This window comes from Papio anubis, chromosome 4 (genome assembly GCF_008728515.1).
Source record: "Papio anubis isolate 15944 chromosome 4, Panubis1.0, whole genome shotgun sequence".
NCBI lineage: Eukaryota > Metazoa > Chordata > Mammalia > Primates > Cercopithecidae > Papio > Papio anubis.
This window is the reverse complement of record NC_044979.1, coordinates 176,178,995-176,203,477: the sequence shown is the minus strand read 5'-3', so window position 1 is coordinate 176,203,477 and position 24,483 is coordinate 176,178,995. Positions and strand designations below refer to the sequence as shown.

General features: G+C 40.0%; 1 protein-coding gene across 2 annotated transcripts in view; it reads left to right on the top strand.

Moving 5' to 3' along the window:
- The window catches only part of DSCAM (DS cell adhesion molecule), an 825,379-nt gene that overhangs the window by 136,582 nt on the left and 664,314 nt on the right, over window positions 1–24,483 (top strand). For both annotated transcript variants that reach the window (XM_017956431.3, XM_031664941.1), the window contains exon 2: window positions 10,279–10,596. In XM_017956431.3, the coding sequence (XP_017811920.1) occupies window positions 10,279–10,596 (318 nt within the window). The remainder of the gene's footprint in view (window positions 1–10,278; window positions 10,597–24,483) is intronic.

The window sequence follows — 24,483 nt, the reverse complement described above, 5'->3', positions numbered from 1 at the left end:
CACTTTTCTTGGAATATCTCACCCAGTGATAGACTTCCATTTCCCTGGCTGCCAAATCTGCCTCTAGGGTCTTGGACTCCTATTTCCAATTTGCTATTGGGTGGCCCAAGGGCAGTGCCCTCTTTACCTTAGTGAAACTGACATGTCGTTTCCTTTACCAACCAGCTCTGTCTTGTAGGCTCTCTTTGTAATGGTGTAACTGTGCAACTGGGCATGCAAGCAATTACATGTGCCTCGTATTGACTTTTTTATTTTCTTCACTCTTATTGCTCCCACATCCCTGCCCACCAATGCTGGTAGGATCATATCAGACATATCTATAATTAGGCCTTTTTTCTCCCTTCACACCACCAATGCCCAGCTGGCCTAGACCTCCAGCAGAGCAGTCTAGCCAGGCTTTCTGCCTGCAGTCTTCTCTCCCTGTCTACTCAGAGTTTACTTTCTCCAACTTCAGTCTGGGAAATTGATTGTTCTTTGTCAGGACTTTCAATGACTCCCTACTTTTTAAAATAGCTTATTAAAATATAATTTATATACCATAAAAAGAATCCACTTAAAGCATTCCGTTTAATGGTTTTTAGTATATTCACAGATACGGTGCCTTCACCACAGTCAATTTTAGCAGATTTTCATCACTTCAAAAGAAACCTTGCATCCTTTAGCTATCACCCTCCTATCCTGTCCCATTACCCCAGTCCTAACCATAGGTAAACCACTGATTGACTTTATGTCTCTACAGAGCTCCCTCTTCTGGACATTTCATATGAATGGAATCATATAGTATGTGGCCTTTTGTTGCTGTAATCTAGGGTCATCCCCATTGTAGCTTGTGCCAGTGCTTCACTCCATTTTATTGCTGAGTGATATTCCGTTGTACGGCTAAGCCACATTTTGCTTACCTATTCTTCAGGGGATAGACACATAGGCTGTTTCCACCATTGGCTATTATACATAATGCTGCTTTAAACATTTGCACACAGTTTTGTGTGGACATATGTTTTCATTTCTCTTGGGTATGTGCCTAATTGTCCTTATTGTCTGCAGGGCTAAGCTCATGCTTTTTAGCTTGGCAACTGACACTCTTTACAATCTTGACTTTATAATCAGCACCTGGAAGGTAACCTCTTGCAGGTCAGTGCCCTTCCACACCTTGGTTATTAGTGTGTCTGCTGGTCTTGGCATAGTGCCAGATACATGATAGGTGCTGAAGAGTGTCTCCAAGATAAATGAATCTGAGGAACCTGTAGCTCCCTCTTCAAATCATGCAACACTTTTAACTGTGCATTGAATTTCCTGCTTCCCAGCACCTTTTTATTTCTCTCCTGACTGGGACAACTTAATGTCCTAATATTTTTTAAGACTTCTGCCTAGAATGTACTTTTCTTTCCTCCTCTGGAAAGTTGTTTCCATTTTTCCTAGGTCAGGTTAGTTTCTCTATCACTTATGCTCCTGTTGCATTTTGTGAATGTTTCTGTCACAACATTCAGCAAATAGAGTTATAATTTACCTCCCTACATGAACTATAGTACCTTTCAGACTAAAATTTCCTGGACAGTAGTACCAGGACTTGTTCTATCTTGCATTACTGGGTGCTTCCACAAGACCTGGTACCTAGTAGGTACTCAATAAATATTATTACATCAGTGAATGCTTGTGTCATTGCCTACTGCAGATTCCTCCCACATCTCCTCTTTTCACCCTGCCCTGTGTGAATCTTAAGAAAAGCTAAAATATTGACTTATTTTCTTTTTGGTGTAACATTCTTCTCTATGTTTGTCACTGGAGCCTTGGTTATGCCATCTGTTACAGCGATGTAAAATATTGAGAAGTCTGCAACTGAAGAAACAGTTCTCCAAGGTCCCTCCCCTTAGCTCGGTTAGTGTTGGTACCCCAGGATTTTCAACCCTGAATTTCACAAGATTGTGCCGAATGTTTCATTTAGCTTTCTGTTCTGAACCCACGATTATTTTTTAGGAACTTTCACACTCACACTCACACACACACACACACACACGATTCACATTAAGGTTGCCTCTGCCCTTACTGGAGGAAGCAAATGTTACTGTATTAAAGAGCAGGAGGCACTCTATAAAAAGAAGTGCTATTATTTAGGCAGATGGATGGTCCCTTAGATGGAAGAAACAAAAGCTGTTGGAATATAGTTTGGGTTTTCTTTTGCCTGTGGCCATATGATGTGTCTCTTAGAGAATGAGTTTATGTTACATTATTAAACCCACTGGCATGAGGGAGAAAGACTAATGTAAGATTCTTTAAAAATATAAGGAGAAGTGACAGTAATCCCCCGTAGGTCGCTTATCTCTTTAACTACAAGGATTAAACATTTATTTATCATTTTTTTCCTGCAGTCATTTAAATAACTTCACAGGCTGGCTTGTGGAATGTGATTTTCAATAAGAAACTATACATTTAATTAAGCAATGTTTCTTGTATACATTTACATTTTTAAAGTCTTGCTATTCTTAACAAGACTGCTTTTAGGATACAAGAGGATAAATTCAAATATGACCAAATTTTGCTTAGTTCAAATTACCCACAGTCGGGTTGATAGAAGAATAATGTAGGGGAAAAAAAAAATAAAAGAATCCTGGTGGAATTAATTAGCCTTGAAGAGTGACAGTTACCTCATTCCTAACAATATGTTTGGGGTAATGTCAGTTTCTTAGAAAGCTCAAATGTAAAATTACAGTGCTACTATCAGCATTTTTATTTGAGTTGAAAACTGCCATGTTGAACTATTAACTATGCTTCTGATCTGAACCAATTTCTTAGTTAGCAATAATTTTCATATTCTGACTTATGAAGCATTGCTAAAGACTTTAGTTATGGTTGGGAGAGAAAACTATAAAACACTTATGACTTGATGAACACCCCTGCCTCTCTTCTCTGTGGGTAAGATCTATCACTTGTACAAAATGTATTTTTCTCTGCCACCTTTTGACGAATGGTGTTCACTGTGTTTCCCAGCTTAGCCATAGCCCCCACTGGCCCTGGAGGGCAAACTCTTGGTTTCTGCCAGCGATGGAGACCAAGAGAAAAAAGATGGATGATTCAAGTAAGATACCTGGAGGATGCTAAATCTCATGGACACAGCTTCCCCTGGATCTGACTTTCCAGAATACAGGCAGGCATATAATGAAACTAGTATAGTGATGTGAAGAGGCCTCACCTATTCTTGTATGAGTGTGAAGAGTGAAACTTTCGCGAATTGTTGTCTTGGTTCATTTTCTGCTACTATAACAGAATACACAAACTGAGTAAATTATAAACAACAGAAGTTTATTTGGCTCATGGCTCTGGAGGCTGAGAAGTCCAAGGCCATCAGGTGAGGGTCATCCTGGGTGGAAGGATGGAAGACAGAAGCAAGTGCTCAGGAAAGAAAATGGGGGCAGAATGTATTATTGTATAAGGAGCTGACTCCTGTGATCATGACATTAATCCATTTATGAGGGCTCTGCCTCTTATGAGTCACCTTTTTGAGGTCCCACCTCCCAATACCATTACCCCGGCAGTTAAATTTCAACATGAGTTTTGGCAGGAACATTCAAATCGTGGTATTCTGCCCTGGCCTCCCGAAACTTCTAACATACAAAATGCATTCATTTCATCCTGGTACCCCAAAAGTCTTAACTAATTCCAGCATCAATTTGAAAGTCCAAAGTCTCATCTAAATCAGATATGAATGAGACTTAGGCATGATTCATCTAGAGGCAGATTCCCTCCAGCCATGAGCTGTGAATCAAAGCAAGCTATCTAATTCCAAAACTCAATGGTGAGACAGGCACAGGATGGACGTTCCCATTCCAAAAAGGAGAAAGAGGCAGGAAAAGGTGACAGGCTCCAAGGAAATCTAAAACCCAACAGAGAAAACAACCTTAAGTTTAAAGCTGGATAATAATCCCCTTTAATTCCATGTCCCTCACCCGGGGCACACTGGGATGGGTGTTGGGTCCCCAGGGCCTCAGGAAAAGCTGCCTTGATGGCTTTGTTGGGCTCTTGGGCTCAGTTCACCCAGAAGCTCTCATGGGTTGGAGTCTTGTGCCTTCAGCTCTCCCAGGCTGATGTTATGTGCTGGTAGCTCTACAATTCTGGGGTCTCAGGGCCAGCCCCACTTCCATGACTCCACTAGGCATTACTCTAGTGGACAGTCTCTGCAGCAGCTCTGGCCCATTAGTTCTTCTCAGCACCGCCCTAATGGGGACTGTTTGTGCCAGCTCCCCCTCTAAAACAAGTCTCTGCCCAGGGCCCCAGGCTTTCTGGGAGGTCTTTGAAGTTTAGGTGGAGGAACCCATGCCCCACAACTTTTGCATTCTGTGCACCTGCAGAATTAACACAACGTGGATGCCACCAAAGTTTACGACTAGTATCTTCCAGAGCAGCAGGTTAAACCAGGCCTGGGACCACCTGAGTCATGGCTGGGGCAGCTGAGGAATACTTTGTCACAATGCAGGGGACAGGTCCCGACACAGCTCGGGTAGCAAGCCATGGAGAGTGCCCAGGCGTAGTTATTAGATCATCTAGTTATTAGATTAATGTCTCCTCTGCCTCCCCCTACTTCTTCCTTTATTGGGACAATCTAAAGTTGGTGCTTAGTGTTTAAATGACTGGTTACATGACCATTTAGTTGCTTAACAAGACGTAGTGCTAAAATGCATGAGCTCATTTCACCATACCAATTCTTGACCACCGCATGCCATTCTCATAACTTTCCAACAGTTCTTCCTAATGAAGTTCTTTCTAGGCTATAGTAGCCCAGGAATCTCATTACACTTGCCCCACCTCATCCCCACACCAACATACTTATTGATATATTTACTAAACTTAAAGAATGAAGTTGTGCCACGTGCACTGTAAGGTGTATTTGTGCAAGGAGAGAGAGCAATCCCTCCCATCTCTCTTTAGTGAGGTTAGGGGTTAACCTTCTTGGTTTTACTAAATAGAAGTCTGCATTCCATATAGGCACACGAGAGCAAGTTTTCCTAATGTAACTATGACTCAACACACATCTCAAGGCCCTGCAGGGGCCATTGACCACTGTGTTTATACTGATAAACTTTTCTATAATTGAAACCTTTGGCCCTGGTGATATTTCCATCCTATATGACACCAATGAAAAGAAAACAGTATGGCGATTCCTCAAGGATCTAGAACTAGATGTACCATATGACCCAGCCATCCCATTACTGGGTATATACCCAAAGTATTATAAATCATGCTGCTATAAAGACACATGCACATGTATGTTTATTGCGGCACTATTCACAATAGCAAAGACTTGGAATCAACCCAAATGTCCATCAGTGACAGACTGGATTAAGAAAATGTGGCACATATGCACCATGGAATACTATGCAGGCATAAAAAAGGATGAGTTTGTGTCCTTTGTAGGGACATGGATGCAGCTGGAAACCATCATTCTTAGCAAACTATCACAAGAACAGAAAACCAAACACCGCATGTTCTCACTCACAGGTGGGAACTGAACAATGAGATCACTTGGACTCGGGAAGGGGAACATCACACACTGGGGCCTATCATGGGGAGGGGGGAGGGATTGCATTGGGAGTTATACCTGATGTAAATGACGAATTGATGGGTGCTGACGAGTTGATGGGTGCAGCACGCCAACATGGCACAAGTATACATATGTAACAAACCTGCACGTTATGCACATGTACCCTAGAACTTAAAGTAAATAATAATAAAATAAATAAATAAATAAATAAATAAATAAATGGAAAAAAAAAAAAAGAAAAGAAAGAGTTTTCATTGGTGCCATATATGGCCTAACAGCCAGAGTGATCCTCAGATCTCATCCCAGTGGTGGACCTCTTAGGTAGATATCATCGGCCAACATCCCCAGGGAGGTGTCGGTCTTCGAGTGTGATATCATCCACGTTGTTATTTCTAGCATTGTTGAACAAGACACTTGTTGAGATGCACAGATTGACAATAGCTTTTGATACTTGCCCTGATCAAGGAGAAAGAGGGTCTTTTCAGGGGCCCCTCTACTTCGGGGACATCTATACTCTGTGGCTCTCACAGGGGAGCAGAATTCACATCAGTATGTAGGCTTTCCTGTTCATAATGGAAGGGGGCCACAATTTGTAAGCATCTCTCTATATCAGGACCTCTGCTAAAGGCTTTCGTCTGTACCTCCCACCTTCTCTCTTTCTCTCTGTCTCAACTTCTAACAGTCAGTTCCTAAACTAACTCCAGTCTACTTAAAAGAGATGTAATTTTGTGAAATAGAAATTCCAAAAATACTTCAAAAGGTTACATTATATTATCAACAGAAGTTTGATATACTACGTGAATTATGAGATGGAAAATGAAAAAATGGGGACAGTGAATGCACCAACTAACAATTACGAATCACACACAGCTTGCTAGGCATTAGGTTTAGGCCTGTGAGCTCATTGAATATGTGAAGTTTAAAAATCAAAATGTTTATATAATAGATAAATGTTAGATTCTTACATGAGTATATTTTCATAAAACAAACTACACATTGTCACTGTCCAGATTCAATGGGTTCCCAAAAACATAACAGCCTGAAAGTCTTAGTTGTGTCATTGCCTTATTCAATGTAATAATTATTGCTTGTAAAAATGTTTTAATCCAGTGATAATCTAGATGTAGTACTTTCTTCCATCTTGGTGTATTTTATTTATTGCTCATGCTGTATTGGGGAGCTCATATGGGATGTTAGTTGGCACTTTCTGATTATTTTATTTAAAATAGAAAATCATCTCAGAAAGACACGGTTGTAGAGGGTAACTAGCAGAGCCTCAGTTGTTGTCTCATGTTGAGTTATCTGAAGGGAGATGCTCAGAGGAAGAGTTGCACGCAGAAGGCCTCTTGGGAGTGTATTCTCAAGAGACACATCAGCAAGGATGTGAGGAAGGCAGAATGAGTGGAGGGAGAAGCTCCTCTGCAAAGCTCTGGCAATAGCGGTCTCAGCTGGGATGCACCTTCAGCATTGTTGCACCTTAACATGAGGGGGCCAGGCCTGTGGAGCCACCTTTGACCAGTCATTCCCTGCAGGCCTCAGACAAGGCAGTTCCCTGTAAGTGGGGCTGGTTCCCAGTGTGGGACTCAAGAGGGGACCTGCTGTGGGGCAGGGTGCATTGGCCCTAAACGGGAAATATGGAGAGAGCCCCACAGTGTCCACCTCAAGTGGCAGCAGGAAAGTACGTGCTGTGAGTAGAGTCAACCACATCTATCCAGCCTTGTGCGAATGCTTGGATGCTGTGCTTCCTAACAGCAGGGTGGGGACTACCTGCTACCCTCACATTTAGTGAGCAGGCTAAATCTTATTATTAGAGGATGAGTCCAATCACCTTTGTAAATAGTGTTAATTTCTTCATCTCTTTCTTACCAAATCATATCAATTAACTACAGGCAAAGTGAGGGCCACATGTATCTTATCTCACAGACTTAGTAGCAACCCCAGCACATAGCAGGAGCCTGTAACCCCTCAGCCCCATACCGTGGAGAAAGACTAGGTCTGGAAGCACAGGCCACAGACCCACTCTATAGAGAGCTGCCTCTAATCCCCACCCAAATGAGGGGGACTGTTATGCCACATTTGGTTCTAAGATGAGGAAACATAAATCACAGAAGCCTTCATCAGAAAGACTGAATCTAGTTCTGCCACCTTCTAGCCCTGCGTCTCGCTCAAGTGACTGTATCCTGTGTCCTTGGTCAAGTGACAGCCCTGTGAATCTGCATGTCATTGTCTGCAAAGTGGAGCCTTTGTTTACCTAGCAGAGCTGTTGTTCATCTCGAGTGTTATAAGATTGTCTGGTATGGAGTACTGTGAAGCATCCAATAAATGTTATTCTCACCTCTGACCAGTGAAGTTCATTTGAAATATCTGGGGCTTCTCTTCTCTCTTACAAATATGTAACTAGTTATATACTTGCTTTAGAAAGTCACAGAGAAGCTCAGATGGGCGACAAGTAGGCCTTCATTATGTTTATAAATCTTTTGTTTAACTTGTAAATTCTGAAAGTAACGTTTTATTTGTTCACATAACCAACACTCCAGAAAACCCTTGTTTAGGCCCTTAAATGAATTAAAAAGCTAAATGTGTATGAACACTTTTGCTGATATTTACTTGTAGAAGTGAAAGGAGAAACAATGTAAATGAAAAGAGCAGGAAAACAGTTCATAAGAATATGCATAAATTGGGCCGGGAGTGGTGGCTCACGCCTGTAATCCCAGCACTTTGGAAGGCCGAGGCGGGTGGATCACGAGGTCAGGAGATCGAGACCATCCTGGCAAACACGGTGAAACCCCGTCTCTACTAAAAAATACAAAAAACTAGCCAGTCGAGGTGGCGGGTGCCTGTAGTCCCAGCTACTCAGGAGGCTGAGGCGGGAGAATGGCGTAAACCCGGGAGGTGGAGCTTGCAGTGAGCTGAGATCCGGCCACTGCACTCCAGCCTGGGCGACAGAGCAAGACTCTTTGTCTCCAAAAAAAAAAAAAAAAAAAAAAGCATAAATTGTACATTCACTGATATTTACTTGTGAAGTCTGTATAGAACCATGGAATTATGTAGATGATGTATAAGAGAATGAAACAGTTATAAAAATGGTACCGTTTATGTATGTACACTTTAACATGATATAATTATATAGATAAGGTATGGAGGCAGGTGGACCAGAAGGGAAATGTAAAACTCAAAACAGACACTGTAGGCTGGTGGAGTTGAGTCATGCTTTTGTCAGAATTCTCTTTATTGTTATGTCCTATTTTAAATAAAAGTGCATTGTTGATTTGACATTCTGTTTTCTGATAATGGTGTTTTTTTTTAACATGGTTTACTCTACAAAGAACCCAAATTTACAAGAAAAAGACAACCCCATCAAAAAGTGGGCAAAGAGAAACTTCTCAAAAGAAGACATTTACACAGCCAACAAACATGAAAAAAAGCTTGTCATCACTGGTCATTAGAGAAATGCAAATCAAAGCCACAATGAGATACCATCTCCTGCCAGTTAGAATGGCTATCATTAAAAAGTCTGGAAACAACAGATGCTGGAGAGGATGTGGAGAAATAGGAATGCTTTAACACTGTTGGTGGGAGTGTAAATTAGTTCAACCACTGTGGAAGACAGTGTGGCAATTCCTCAAGGATCTAGAACCAGAAATACCATTTGACCCAGCAATCCCATTACTGGGTATATACCCAAAGGATTATAAATCATTCTATAAAGACACATGCACATGTATATTTATTGCGGCACTATTCACAATAGCACGTGGAACCAACCCAAATGCCCATCAATGATAGACTGGATAAATAAAATGTGGCACATATGCACCATGGAATACTATGCACCCATAAAAAGGATGAGTTCATGTCCTTTGCAGAGACATGAATCGAACTAGAAACCATCATTCTCAGCAAACTAACACAAGAACAGAAAACCAAACACCGCATGTTCTCACTCATAAGTAAGAGCTGAAGAATGAGAACACATGGACACAGGGAGGGGAACATCACACACCAGGGCTTGTTGGGGGTAGGGGTCTGGGGGAGGGATAGCATTAGGAGAAATACCTAGTGTAGATGATAGGTTGATGGGTGCAGCAAACCACCATGGCGCGTGTATACCTATGTAACAAAACTACACATGTATCCCAGAACTTAAAGTATAATAAAAAATAATAAAATGCTTTACATGTGATTTTCAATTTTAATTAAAAATGTGACTAATTTTATTTCATAATAACCCTCAGTGTACCTAGTAATGAGAGCAATTTGATCCCAGCAACAAGATCTAGGCATTCACACATTCAGCTTCCCTTTACTGAGAGCCCAGTGAGAGCTGGGCGCTATGCTCCAGGTAATAGTGGGAGTAAATCAAGACCTTGTCCTCATGAGGCTTATCTCTAGTGGCAGAAGATAGACAATAAGTGAATACAAGCTATATAATACACAGTCCGATCATGGCCAGTGTGGGGACAAAACAGGGCTTGGAGCATGAGGCAAAAAAACAATCTATTTAAAAATTAGCATCCAGGGTAACTTAACAGTTTGTGTACAAAATGTGAAATTAGGATGGCGCCTTATTTTTTAGTATCAGCCTGTCTGCTCATAACATTTTGAGAAAATTTGAGTTATTTGGTTTTATTTGAGCTTGAGCCTCATGATTAATTTTCAAGATAACTTTCTGAGGCCAGACATTGAACTGCAAATGTCAAAGGCATGTTTTACTTACCCATGGATCCCGTGTTGTCTTCTTGCAGTTTTCAGTGAAGACCTACACTCCAGCCTCTACTTTGTCAATGCATCTCTGCAAGAGGTAGTGTTTGCCAGCACCACGGGGACTCTGGTGCCCTGCCCCGCAGCAGGCATCCCTCCTGTGACTCTCAGATGGTACCTAGCCACGGGCGAGGAGATCTACGATGTCCCCGGGATCCGCCACGTCCACCCCAACGGCACTCTCCAAATTTTCCCCTTCCCTCCTTCAAGCTTCAGTACCTTAATCCATGATAATACTTATTATTGCACAGCTGAAAATCCTTCAGGGAAAATTAGAAGTCAGGATGTCCACATCAAGGCTGGTGAGTACAGCTCTGGGCTTTGTTTTTTCTGTGCCTGCTTGGGGTGGGAGGACAATGACAATGACAAATAGCAAAATGCCATTGCAGCAGAGGACTAATGAAAACCCCATCATCAGTTCATTCTGACCTTGCTGATGACTTCTTTAAGATCTCCTTGTTTAGATTTCAGAGTGCCTTACATTGTTGGAACTAAACCTTGAAAGCAGCAATTAGCAAGTTGGCAAGTTCTAACATCCCACCCTCCTTATATTTTGTCTAATTTGATACTCTAATTCAAGTTTTCAGCATCTCAAATCCAATGCATTTGCTTCCACCCCTCCTTTTTCCCCCTTGCCCTTCTCCTACCCCATCCTAGGGGAGGAGAAAAAGAGAAAAAATATGACAAATGGTTGAGCTGGAATAAAACCATAGCATCAAGATATACTGTTATGGAAACAGAATCAATCTAATATCCTTGCTTTCCTTGTGAAATAGAAAGGCTATTTTAACATCTTTGACTGTATCACATGTTGCTGAAATGTTGTTGGTGCATAAATCCTGAATGGGCTATGTTCCTTTTAACAACATATTGTGTCTTTTTTTAATCACCAATGCTCCAAGTCAACCCAGGAAAGAATACTGCCTGAGATACACAGACATCAAAGGCTATATATACAGGACAGATTGTGTGGTTCTATAGATTTAACAAAGCCCTGCAAAACAAACTCACAGCTAGACTCCTGTTAGCAAACAGCATTTTAATTTTTTTAAGTCTAGCTCGGAAATACTTGTGTAGACTGACATAATATAATAGCAGGGCAAAGAGAATGTGACTTTGATTTTTTTCTTATACACCAGGTAGCTGGGGGAGCTTTGCAATAATTTCTTCAGTAAGTGAGTAGGTGCTGGTAGAAGACATCACAACATGAGAAAAATATGAGGTGTTTCTGAATTCCTGCATATGATCTCTTTGATGTAAGCCATCAAACATTAGACTATGACTCATGCTGCTAGCTAGTCATTTTCCCAACTATATTTTGATCTCTGTGACATGCTCATGAATTCCAAAACCTGCATGAGGATTCACATAAGGAAGAACAAAAAAAGATTGTCTTTAATCAAGATATATGAAAATTTGATGTGTCAAATAATTACAATAAAGCAAATGCAATTTGTATAGGGACCTCTAAACCTGACAAACAGGGAGATATAGTGAATGACTTTCACTGGGAAGACTGCACATTTTAATGATGTGTTATAAAAGCGTATTTATAATCTACAAAACACCACTTATGGGGAAACCTGGAATTTCAAAAAACTATATCTGTATGTATTAATCCATTATGTCTGCCTTGGATTTTCTGTCAGATAAAGAAATGAAATGCTTACTCCTGTTTTAACTATCGTCTTCTAAATTAGTCATAGAATTCATTGTTTTTTGCATGACACTGAAAGTTTTAGAGCATGGAAATTGCATCATCTTGTCTGGCATCTGTGCTACCTGCCTCTTCCTACCCAGTTGTGCTTTCAGTCTTTATGTGCTGGTGTTCTTGACATTTGAAACCCTATGGACGATGAATCCAGAATATAGATGACTCCTGTATGAGTTTGAACGTATAAGATGGGCAGTCATATTACCCAAATCAGATTTCTCTCCTGATTTCATTTTGCTTTTTATTATGAACACATAATGGTTATAATAATCTTTAGGTTGTCACACTAGATACTTGAAAATCTTTTTTCACCCTGTTTATGTAAATGTGGGTACAGAACTGGAAGCTTGTACAAAAAGGCAGATGAAGAGCATAAATGCTACCTTTTTTTTTGACAGCTGAAGGGTAAGTTTGAAGGCAATGACTGCTCACTCATGGGGCATCCTGTTCTGTATCAGGTCATCCTAAATGTCTAAATATCCCTGTAGATTGGTGTTTGGATTTTCCCAGAATAAGTTTTTAGGTTGAATGATGTCATAATCTTTCCTTTGGCAGCACAAGGGATTCTCATTCTTAATTTTCAGAAACTTTGACCTAGGTCTGGGTGCTAGCAATTGAAGGAAGGTTTACTCATCATGTGTCATTAATCATCAATCCTAGTTCTAACGTAAGATATTTTCTTGCTTATTCTAAGGGCTGGAATGCAGGTTGGCCACTTGAGACAGTATTGCTCCTTACCCAGGCTGCCTTTGCTACATAGCAAGTAGCAATCAGCCACATGATCCTGGGCAAGTCAGTGGATTTCTTATGATTGTTTTCTCCTTAGCAAACTGTGCTTGCTTTTTTCTTTTTTTCTTTTTCCTTTCTTTCTTTCTTTTTTTTTTTTTTTTTTTTTTGAGATGGAGTCTCACTCTGTTGCCCGGGTTGGAGTGCAGTGGCACGATCTCGGCTCACTGCAAGCTCCGCCTCCCAGGTTCACGCCATTCTTCTGCCTCAGCCTCCCGAGTAGCTGGGACTACAGGCGCCCGCCACCACACCTGGCTAATGATTTGTATTTTTAGTAGAGACGGGTTTCACCACGTTAGCCAGGATGGTCTCGATCTCCTGACCTCATGATCTGCCCGCCTCAGCCTCCCAAAGTGCTGGGATTACAGGTGTGAGCCACCATGCCCGGCTGCAAACGGTGCTTTCTAACATTTGACTAGAACTTTTGCTTGTGGCCGAGATGGAGGTGCAGGAGCCACACTTACCCTTTTATCTGAAACAACCAAAAACCAGTGTCCTGAGGCTGATATGGTTTGGCTCTATGTCTGCACCCAAATCTCATCTTGGAAGATAATCTGCATAATCCCTATGGGTCCTGGGAGGGACCCAGTGGAAGGTCATTGAATCATGGGGTAGGTTCCCCCTTTCTGTTCTCGTGAGAGTGAGTGAGTCTCACGAGATCTGATGGTTTTATAAGCATCTGACATTTCCCTTGCTGACACTCATTCTCTCTCCTGCCACCTGTGAAGAATGCCTTATGCCATGATTGTACGTTTCCTGAGGCCTCCCCAGACATTCAGAACTATGAGTCAATTAAACCTCTTTTCTTTATAAATTACCCAGTCTTGGGTATTTCTTCATAGCGGTGTGAGAACGGACTAATACAACCAGCTAAAAAAAAAACGAACAACAAACAAAGCAGACAAAATATCTGAAGCAACCATTTTCAAGACTGGACCTCAGGCAGGAGAGGAAAGCAAGCCTTAAGGAGCTGGAAATAAGTTGTGTCCTATGATTGCCTTATGCTTCAGGATAAAGAATATCCAAATCTGCACAGAAATTTGCATAGCAACTTTATTCATCCTTGTCAAAAAATGGAAGCAAGAAAGATGTTCTTCAGTATGTGAGTGGATGGGGTAAAGAATCTCTCCTTGACTAACTTTGGAAAAGCTCCTCTGAGCCCTCCTCTCAACGAGTCCTCGACCTTAGCTTTTCATGTCTGGTCTATGGTTCCCAACTTTAGCAAGAATCCTGCTAAATCATCCCCTTACTCTTGATACTTGATCACTCTTGATATCTGATCAAGTTCTTCGTGTCCCATCTTTGATGTATACATGTTTGACCTGACTTTAGCAAGAATCTGTTAGGCCAGTTTAGCAAGAATCCTCATACCTTTGATATCTCCTCTTTCTAATTTTCCACCCACTGGTCCCCTCACTGTGTTCACTGGCTATAAACCCTCACTTATCCTGGTTGAATATGAAGTCAAATTACCCTTCCCTATTGCAGTGATCATAGATGACTCCCACTGGAATAGACTTGAAGATAATCTTTCTTATCCTTCTAATAAGTGTTAGAACATTTTTTCTGTTTTTTAATTTTTTTTTTTTTTTTTTTTTTTGAGAGGACTTCTCCCTCCCTTGTCCATGTCGGAGTGCAGTGATGGGATCATGGCTCACTGCAGCCTCAACTTCCTGGGCTCAGGTGATTCTCTCACCTCAGCCTCCCAAGTAGCTGGGGCTACAGGCATGAGCCACCACACCTGGCTAATTATTTTTAAAAAATTTGTGTAGAGAGGAGTCTCACTATGTTGCTCAGACTGGTCTCAAATTTCTGGGCTAAAGCCATCTGCCTGCCTTGGCCTCCCAAAGTGTTGGGATTACAGGAATGAGCCACAGGGTCCACCTACAGTTTTTCTTTAACATTATACAAATTATAGTATAAAATGAAGTATTGGCCAGCAATAGAAAAAATGAACTATCAAGCTATGAAAAGATATGGGGGTAAATACCTGTTACTAAGTGAAAGAAGGCAATCTGAAAAAGCGACATAGTACACCCTCGCACCTACTTGACATTCTGGAAGAGATAAACTAGAGAGACAGTAGAAAGATCAGGAGTTTCCAGGGGATAGTCAGGAGGGAGGGAGGGTTGAACAGACGGACACAAGGGATTTTTAAGGCAGTGAAACTGTTCTGTATGATACGATACTATAATGGCGGATACCTGCCATTGTGCATAGAACTTATAACATAGAGTGAAACGTAGTATGAACTACGGACTTTAGTTAATAATAATGTATAAATGTCAGTTTATTAATTGTCACAAATGTATCACACTAATGTAAGATGCTAATAATGAGACAAATTGAAGAAGGTGGCTAGAGGGAGAATATGGCAACTTGCTGTGAATTTTTTTCTCTAAACCTACAATTGCTCTAAAAAAATCAAGTTTATTCCAAAAAATTAAAACATACTTCAAGTAGCTTAATGACAAAGTAAGCCCCAAGGGAAGGGATGGTGAGATTTAAAAAGAAGTGGAAAAATGCAGGCCAAAATTTTCCAAATTTGATGAAAACTATAAACCTGCAGATCCAAGGAGCTCAGCAAACCCCAAGTTCAAGACATGTGAAGAAAAAAATGCACAAAGGCACATTAAAGTACAATAAAATTGTTCAGAGCAATGATAAAGATAAAATATCAAAAACACCTACAGAAGAAAGGCATATTACACACAAAGGAACAAAGATAAGAATGACAGCAGATGGGTTTTTTGTTGTTGTTGTTGTTCCTGTTGTGTGTGTGTGTTTATGAGACAGGGCCTTGCTCTGTCAACCAGGCTAGGGTGCAGTGAGGTGATCATTGCTCACTGCAGCCTCAACTTCCCTGGCTCAAGTGATCCTCCCATCTCAGCCTCCCAAGTAGCTGGGACCACAGGTGCATGCCACCACATCAGGCTGATTTTTTTTTTTTTTTTTTGTAGAGACAGAATCTTGCTATGTTGCCCAGGCTGGTCTCTAACTCCTGGGCTCAAGAAGTTGCCCCGTCTTGGCCTCCCAAAGTGCTGGGATTTATAGGCAAGAATGGAAGTAAATTTCTAAAGTAAGGGTGAAATGAAGGCATTCTTAGACACACAATAGTAGAAAATTTATCATCAGCTGAATCCCAGTACAAGATATCTTAAAAGAAGTTCTAGAATCAGAAGAAAAAATAACACCTGATCAAATCTTGTATCTACTCAAAGGAAAGAACTGCAATCAAAATGGTAACTACATGAGTATCTAAATCAGATTTTTTAAAAAATTGGAATCTTTTAAAAAATAATTGGCTAAACAAAAATAATAACAATGTCTTATGAAGTTTGTAACATAGAAGTAAAATGTATGACAACAATAGCATTAAGGCCTACAATAAAGACATAAGAGTATAATATTAGAGGTTCTTTTGCTGTATGTGAAGTTGTGTAATGGCATTTGAATATAGGTGGTGATAAGATGTATACCAAAAAACCTAAAGCAACCTTTAAAATAACAAAACAGAGTTATAGCTAATAAGCCCACAAGGGAGAAAAAAATAGAATCATTTAAAAATCCTCAATCCAAAGCAAAGAAGAAAATGATAAGAAAAAGGAAAGATGGTAAAAAAAAATATATATATATATATATCAAATAGCAAAATGATAAACTTAATCATATCATTATCCACATTAAATTTAAATGTTCCAGTAATCTGAATTATAAGGCAGAGATTGCCAGATTGAATTTAACACTGCTTAAAAGAAACATTCTTAGAGGGGCGCCCAACATGGCCAAATAGGAACAGCTCCAGCCTCCAGCTCCCAGCGTGAGCGACACAGAAGACGGGTGATTTCTGCATTTCCAACTGAGGTACTGGGTTCATCTCACTGGGGCATGTCAGACAGTTGGTGCAGGACAGTGGGTGCAGCCCAACTTCAGCGAGAGCCGAAGCAGGACGAGGCATTGCCTAACCCAGGAAATGCAAGGGAGAAGGGAATTCCTTTTCCTAGCCAAGGGAAGCCATGACACACAACACCTGGAAAATCGGGTCACTCCCCCCAATACTGCGCTTTACCAAGGGTCTTAGCAAATGGCACAGCAGGAGATTGTATCCCACGCCTGGCTTGGAGGGTCCCATGCCCACAGAGCCTCCCTCATTGTTAGCACAGCAGTCTGAGATCTAACTGCAAGGTGACAGTGAGGCTGGGGGAGGGGTGCCCACCATTGCTGAGGCTCAAGTATGTAAACAAAGCATCAGGGAAGCTCGAACTGGGTGGAGCCCACCACAGCTCAAGTAGGCCTGCCTGCCTTTGTAGACTCCACCTCTGGGGACAGGCCATAGCTAAATAAAAAGCAGCAGAAGCCTCTGCAGATGTAAATGTCCCTGTCTGACAGCTTTGAAGGAGTAGTGATTCTCCCAGCATGGAGGTTGAGATCTGAGAATGGACAGACTGCCTGCTCAAGTGGGTCCCTGACCCTGGAGTAGCCTAACTGGGAGACATCCCCCACTAGGTGCAGACTGACACCTCACACCTCACACAGCTGGGTACACCTCTGAGACGAAGCTTGCAGAGCAACAATCAGACAGCAACACTTGCTGTTCAGTAATATTCCCTCATCTGCAGCCTCCGCTGCTGATACCCAGGCAAACAGGATCAGGAGTGGACCTTAAGCAAACACCAACAGACCTGCAGCTGATGGTCATGACTGTTAGAAGGAAAGCTAACAAACAGAAAGGACATCCACACCAAAACTCCATCTGTACATCACCATCATCAAAGACCAAAGGTAGATAAAACCACAAAGATGGGGAAAAAGCAGTGCAGAAAAGCTGGAAATTCAGAAAATCAGAGCGCCTCTCCCCCTCCAAAGGAACGCAGCTCCTCACCAGCAATGGAACAAAGCTGGACAGAGAATGACTTTGATGAGTTGAGAGAAGAAGGCTTCAGTTGATCAAACTTCTCAGAGCTAAAGGAGGAACTACAAACCCAGTGCAAAAAAACTTAAAACCTTGAAAAAAGATTTGACGAATGGATAACTAGAATAACCAATGCAGAGAAGTCCATAAATGACCTGATAGAGATGAAAACCATGACACGAGAACTACTTGACAAATGCACAAGCTTCAATAACCAACTCGATCAACTGGAAGAAAGAGTATCAGGGATTGAAGATCAAATGAATTAAATGAAGTGAGAGGAGAAGTTTAGAGAAAAAAGAGTAAAAAGAAATGAACAAAGCCTCCAAGACATACGGGATTTTGTGAAAAGACCAAATCTACGTCTGATTGGTGTACCTGAAAGTGACGGGAAGAATGCAACCAAGTTGGAAAACACTCTGCAGGATATTATCCAGGAGAACTTCCCCAACCTAGCAAGGCAGGCCAACATTCAAATTCAGGAAATACAGAGAACGCCACAAAGATACTCCTCAAGAAGAGCAACTCCAAGACACATAATTGTCAGATTCACCAAAGTTGAAATGAAGGAAAAAATGTTAAGGGCAGCAGAGAGAAAGGTCAGGTTACCCACAAAGGGAAGCCCATAAGACTAACAGCAGATTTCTCAGCAGAAACTCTCCAAGCCAGAAGAGAGTGGGGGCCAATATTCAACATTCTTAAAGAAAAGAATTTTCAACCCAGAATTTCATATCCAGCCAAGCTAAGTTTCATAAGTGAAGGAGAAATAAAATCCTTTACAGATAAGCAAATGCTTAGAGATTTTGTCACCACCAGGCCTGCCCTACAAGAGATCCTGAAGGAAGCACTAAACATGGAAAGGAACAACCAGTACCAGCCATTGCAAAAACATGCCAAACTATAAAGATCACCGATGCTAGGAAGAAACTGCATCAACTAACGAGCAAAATAACCAGCTAACATCATAATGACAGGATCAAGTTCACACGTACCAATATTAACCTTAAATGTAAGTGGGCTAAATGGTCCAATTAAAAGACACAGACTGGCAAATTGGATAAAGAGTCAAGATCCATCAGTTTGCTGTATTCAGGAGACCCATCTCACATGCAGAGACACACATAGGCTCAAAATAAAGGGATGGAGGAAGATCTACCAAGAAAATGGAGAAAAAAGGCAGGGGTTGCAATCCTAGTCTCTGATAAAACAGACTTTAAACCAACAAAGATCAAAAGAGACAAAGAAGGCCATTACATAATGGTAAAGAGATCAATTCAACAAGAAGAGCTAACTATCCTAAATATATATGCATCCAATACAGGAGCACCCAGATTCATAAAGCAAGTCCTTAAAGACTTACAAAGAGACTCAGACTCCCACACAATAATAATAGGAGACTTTAACACCCCACTGTCAACATTAGACAGATCAACAAGACAGAAAGTTAACAAGGATATCCAGGAATTGAACTCAACTCTGCACCAAGTGGACCTAATGGACATCTATAGAACTCTCCACCCCAAATCAACAGAATATACATTCTTCTCAGCACTACATTGCACTTATGCCAAAATTGACCACATAGTTGGAAGTAAAGCACTCCTCAGCAAATGTAAAAGAACAGAAATTATAACAAACTGTCTCTCAGACCACAGTGCAATCAAACTAGAACTCAGGATTAAGGAACTCAATCAAAACCGCTCAACTACGTGGAAACTGAACAGCCTGCTCCTGAATGACTACTCGGTACATAACAAAATGAAGGCAGAAATAAAGGTGTTCTTTGAAACCAATGAGAACAAAGATACAACATACCAGAATCTCTGGGACACATTTAAAGCAGTGTGTAGAGGGAAATTTATAGCACTAAATGCCCATAAGAGAAAGCTGGAAAGATCTAAAATTGACACTCTAACATCACAATTAAAAGAACTAGAGAAGCAAGAGCAAACACATTCAAAAGCTAGCAGAAGGCAATAATAACTAAGATCAGAGCAGAACTGAAGGAGATAGAGACACAAAAAACCCTTCAAAAAATCCATGAATCCAGGAGCTGGTTTTTTGAAAAGATCAACAAAATTGATAGACCGCTAGCAAGACTAATAAAGAAGAAAAGAGAGAAGAATCAAATAGATGCAATAAAAAATGGTAAAGGGGATATCACCACCAACACCACAGAAATACAAACTACTATCAGAGAATACTATAAACACCTCTACGCAAATAAACTAGAAAACCTAGAGGAAATGGGTAAATTCCTGGAAACATACAGTCTCCCAAGACTAAACCAGGAAGAAGTTGAATCCCTGAATAGACCAATAGCAGGCTCTGAAATTGAGGCAATAATTAATAACCTACCAACAAAAAAAAGTTCAGGACCAGATGGATTCACAGCTGAATTCTACCAGAGGTACAAGGAGGAGCTGGTACCATTCCTTCGGAAACTATTCCAATCAATGGAAAAAGAGGGAATCCTCCCTAACTCATTTTATGAGGCCAACATCATCCTGATACCAAAGCCTGGCAGAGACACAACAAAAAAAGAGAATTTTAGACCAATATCCCTCATGAACATTGATGCAAAAATCCTCAATAAAATACTGGCAAACTGAATCCAGCAGCACATCAAAAAGCTTATCCACCATGATCAAGTGGGCTTCATCCCTGAGATGCAAAGCTGGTTCAACATATGCAAATCAATACACGTAATCCAGCATATAAACAGAACCAAGGACAAAAACCACATGATTATCTCAATAGATGCAGAAAAGGCCTTTGACAAAATTCAACAGCTCTTCATGCTAAACATTCTCAATAAATTAGGTATTGATGGAAAGTATTTCAAAATAATAAGAGCTATTTATGACAAACCCACAGCCAGTGTCATACTGAATGGGCAAAAACTGGAAGCATTCCCTTTGAAAACTCGCACAAGACAGGGATGCCCCCTCTCACCACTCCTTTTCAACATAGTGTTGGAAGTTCTGACCAGGGCAATCAGGCATGAGAAAGAAATAAAGTGTATTCAATTAGGAAAAGAGGAAGCCAAATTGTCCCTGTTTGCAGATGACATGATTGTATCCCATTCACAATTGCTTCAAAGAGAATAAAATACATAGGAATCCAACTTACAAGAGTTATGAAGAACCTCTTCAAGGAGAACTACAAACCACTGCTCAATGAAATAAAAGAGGACACAAACAAATGGAAGAACATTCCATGCTCATGGATAGGAAGAATCAATATCGTGAAAATGGCCATACTGCTCAAGGTAATTTATAGATTCAATGCCATCCCCATTAAGCTACCAGTGACTTTCTTCACAGAATTGGAAAAAACTACTTTGAAGTTCATATGGAACCAAAAAAGATCCCGCATTGCCAAGACAATCCTAAGTCAAAAGAACAAAGCTGGAGGCATCATGCTACCTGATTTCAAACTATACTGCACGGCTACAGTAACCAAAACAGCATGGTACTGGTACCAAAACAGACATATAGACCAGTGGAACAGAAGAGAGCCCTCAGAAATAATACCACACATCTACAACCATCTGATCTTTGACAAACCTGAGAAAAACAAGAAATGGGGAAAGGATTCCCTATTTAATAAATGGTGCTGGGAAAACTGGCTAGCCATAAGTAGAAAGCTGAAACTGGATCCCTTCCTTAGTCCTTATACAAAAATTAATTCAAGATGGATTAGAGACTTAAATGTTAGACCTAAAACCATAAAATCTCTAGAAGAAAACCTAGGCAATACCATTCAAGACCTAGGCATGGGCAAGGACTTCATGTCTAAAACACCAAAAGCAATGGCAACAAAAGCTAAAATTGACAAATGGATCTAATTAAACTAAAGAGCTTCTGCACAACAGAAGAAACTATCATCAGAGTGAACAAGTAACCTACAGAATGGGAGAAAAGTTTTGCAATCTACTCATCTGACAAAGGGCTAATTTCCAGAACCTACAGAGAACTCAAACAAATTTACAAGAAAAAAACGACCCCATCAAAAAGTGGGCAAAGGATATGAACAGACCCTTCACAAAAGAAGACATTTATGCAGCCAACAAACACATGAAAAAATGCTCCTCATCACTCACCATCAGAGAAATGCAAATCAAAACCACAATGAGATACCATCTCACAGCAGTTAGACTCACGATCATTAAAAAGCCAGGAAACAACAGGTGCTGGAGAGGATGTGGAGAAATAGGAACACTTTTACACTGTTGGTGGGACTGTAAACTAGTTCAACCATTGTGGAAAACGGTGTGGCGATTCCTCAAGGACCTAGAACTAGAAATACCATTTGATCCAGCCATCCCATTACTGGGTATATATTCAAAGGATTATAAATCATGCTGCTATAAAGACACATGCACACGTATGTCTATTGCAGCACTCTTCACAATAGCAAAGACTTGGAATCAACCCAAATGTCCATCAGTGACAGACTGGATTAAGAAAATGTGGCACATATGCACCATGGAATACTCTGCAGCCATAAAAAAAGGGTAAATTCGTGTCCTTTGTAGGGACATGGATGCAGCTGAAAACTGTCATTCTCAGCAAACTATCGTGAGAACAGAAAACCAAACACCGCATGTTCTCACTCATAGGTGAGAATTGAACAATGAGATCACTTGGACACAGGAAGGGAAATATCACACACCAGGGCCTATTGTGGGGTGGCGTGGTGGAGAGGGGAGGGATAGCATTAGGAGATACACCTAATGTAAATGACGAGTTAATGGGTGCAGCACACCAACATGGCACATGTATACATATGTAACAAACCTGCACATTGTGCACATGTACCGTAGAACGTAAAGTATAATTTAAAAAAAAGAAAAAAAAAAGTTAAACTAATGATAAACTTTTTAAATTGAGAAATAAATTTAACAAAGTCACTGAATTTTTATGTCTTGTAACAAAAGTTGGAAAATTAAAAATTAAAGCCCACTATTTACAATAGCATTAAAAAAAGAAACATTCTGTTAATAGAAAGGCATAAATAGCTTAAAAGTAAAAGGATAAAAATGATATACCATCCTCATCAAATCAGATCAAACTAATTAAAATAAAACATTGAAAGAAAGCTAGAATAGCCACATTAATATCAAGCAAAGTGTATTTCCAAACCAAGACTATTACTAGAGTTAAAGCAGTTCATTTCGTAATGTAAAGGGGGGTGGTTAAGAGGATATGACTATTGTAAATGTTTATGTACCCAACAATAAAACTTCAAAATACATAAAGTAAAAACAGATAGAACTGCAATGAGAATCAGACATATCAAAAGTTGTAGCCAGAGATTTCAATATTCCTAGTTCAATAACTGGTAGAAGTAGACAGAAAATCAGTAAGAATAAAAGAACACTTGAATGACACTATCAATCAATTTGATGTAATTGACCTTTAAATAAAGAACATTCTATCCAACAGTACAATATAAATTCTCTTCTGAGACACACAGACATTTACTAATATAGACCATACTCAGAGCAATAAAACAAATCTCAGATAAATTTGTTTTAAATTCAAGTTGTATAAAATGTTGTTTGATCATAATGAAATTAAATAATTACTAACAATAACATCTCTGAGAAATAACCAAGCATTTGAATGCTAAATAGCACACTTTTAAATGATCTCTGTCAAAAAAAAATCAGGAAAACATTTGAAGAAAGAAATTAGAAAGTTTTTTCAACTGAATAAAAATGAACACACCATATATATGAATTTTGGGGATGCCACTAAAATAATAATTAGGGAGATTTTATTGCTCTAAAAAACTTAGTAATTTTTTAAAATGTCTTAAATAGTGGTCTCAGCATCCATTTTAAACTAATAAAGAGGATAAAACTAAAAATACAAGCAAATTTTAGTTTTTAGAAGGCCAACAATGAAGATCAGAGTGGAGGTCAACAAATTGTAAAACAGAAACAATAGAGGAAATTATGAAACTAAAAGTTATTTTTTAAAAAATTGGTAAAATTTGTGTGTTTTTCGCCAGAAAAGTGAGAGAGTAGGTAAATGACTAATACCAAGAATGAGGGAGGTAACATCACTATATCTTCTACAGGTATTAAAATGGTACTAAGAGAACATTAAGAACAAGTTGATGAAATAAAATATTTTTTGAGAAACACAAGCTATCAAGACTCACTCAAGGAAAAACAGATAAACTGAATAGCCCTATATCTGTTAGAGAATTTAAATTTATTGGTAAAAACTTTTCTACAGTAAAATTCCTGGCTCAAATGGCTTCACTATTGAGTTCTACTAATCCTTTAAGAAAGAAATAATAATTTTGGCCAGGCACAGTGGCTCTTGCCTGTAATCCCAGCACTTTGGGAGGCTAAGGCAGGAGGATCACTTGGAGTCAGGAGTTCAAGACCAGCCTGACCAACATGGTGAAAATCCATCTCTACTAAAAACACAAAAATTAGTCAGGTGTGGTGGCACATGCCTTTAGTCCCCGCTACTTGGGAGACTGAGATGAGAGAATTGCTTGAACCCAGGAGGCAGAGGTTACAGTGAGCCAAGATTGTGCCACTGCATTCCAGCCTGTGTGACAGAGTGAGTGAGACTCCATCTCAAAAATAATAATAATAAAATAAAAATAAAAATTATAAACAAATTATTCCAGAAAATTGAGGAGAGAGTATTTCCCAAATCATTTTATAAGGTTAGCATTACCCTAATACATAAACAAGACATAAGAAAACTAAAGAAAACTATCTCTTCTGACTATAAATGTAAAAGTTCT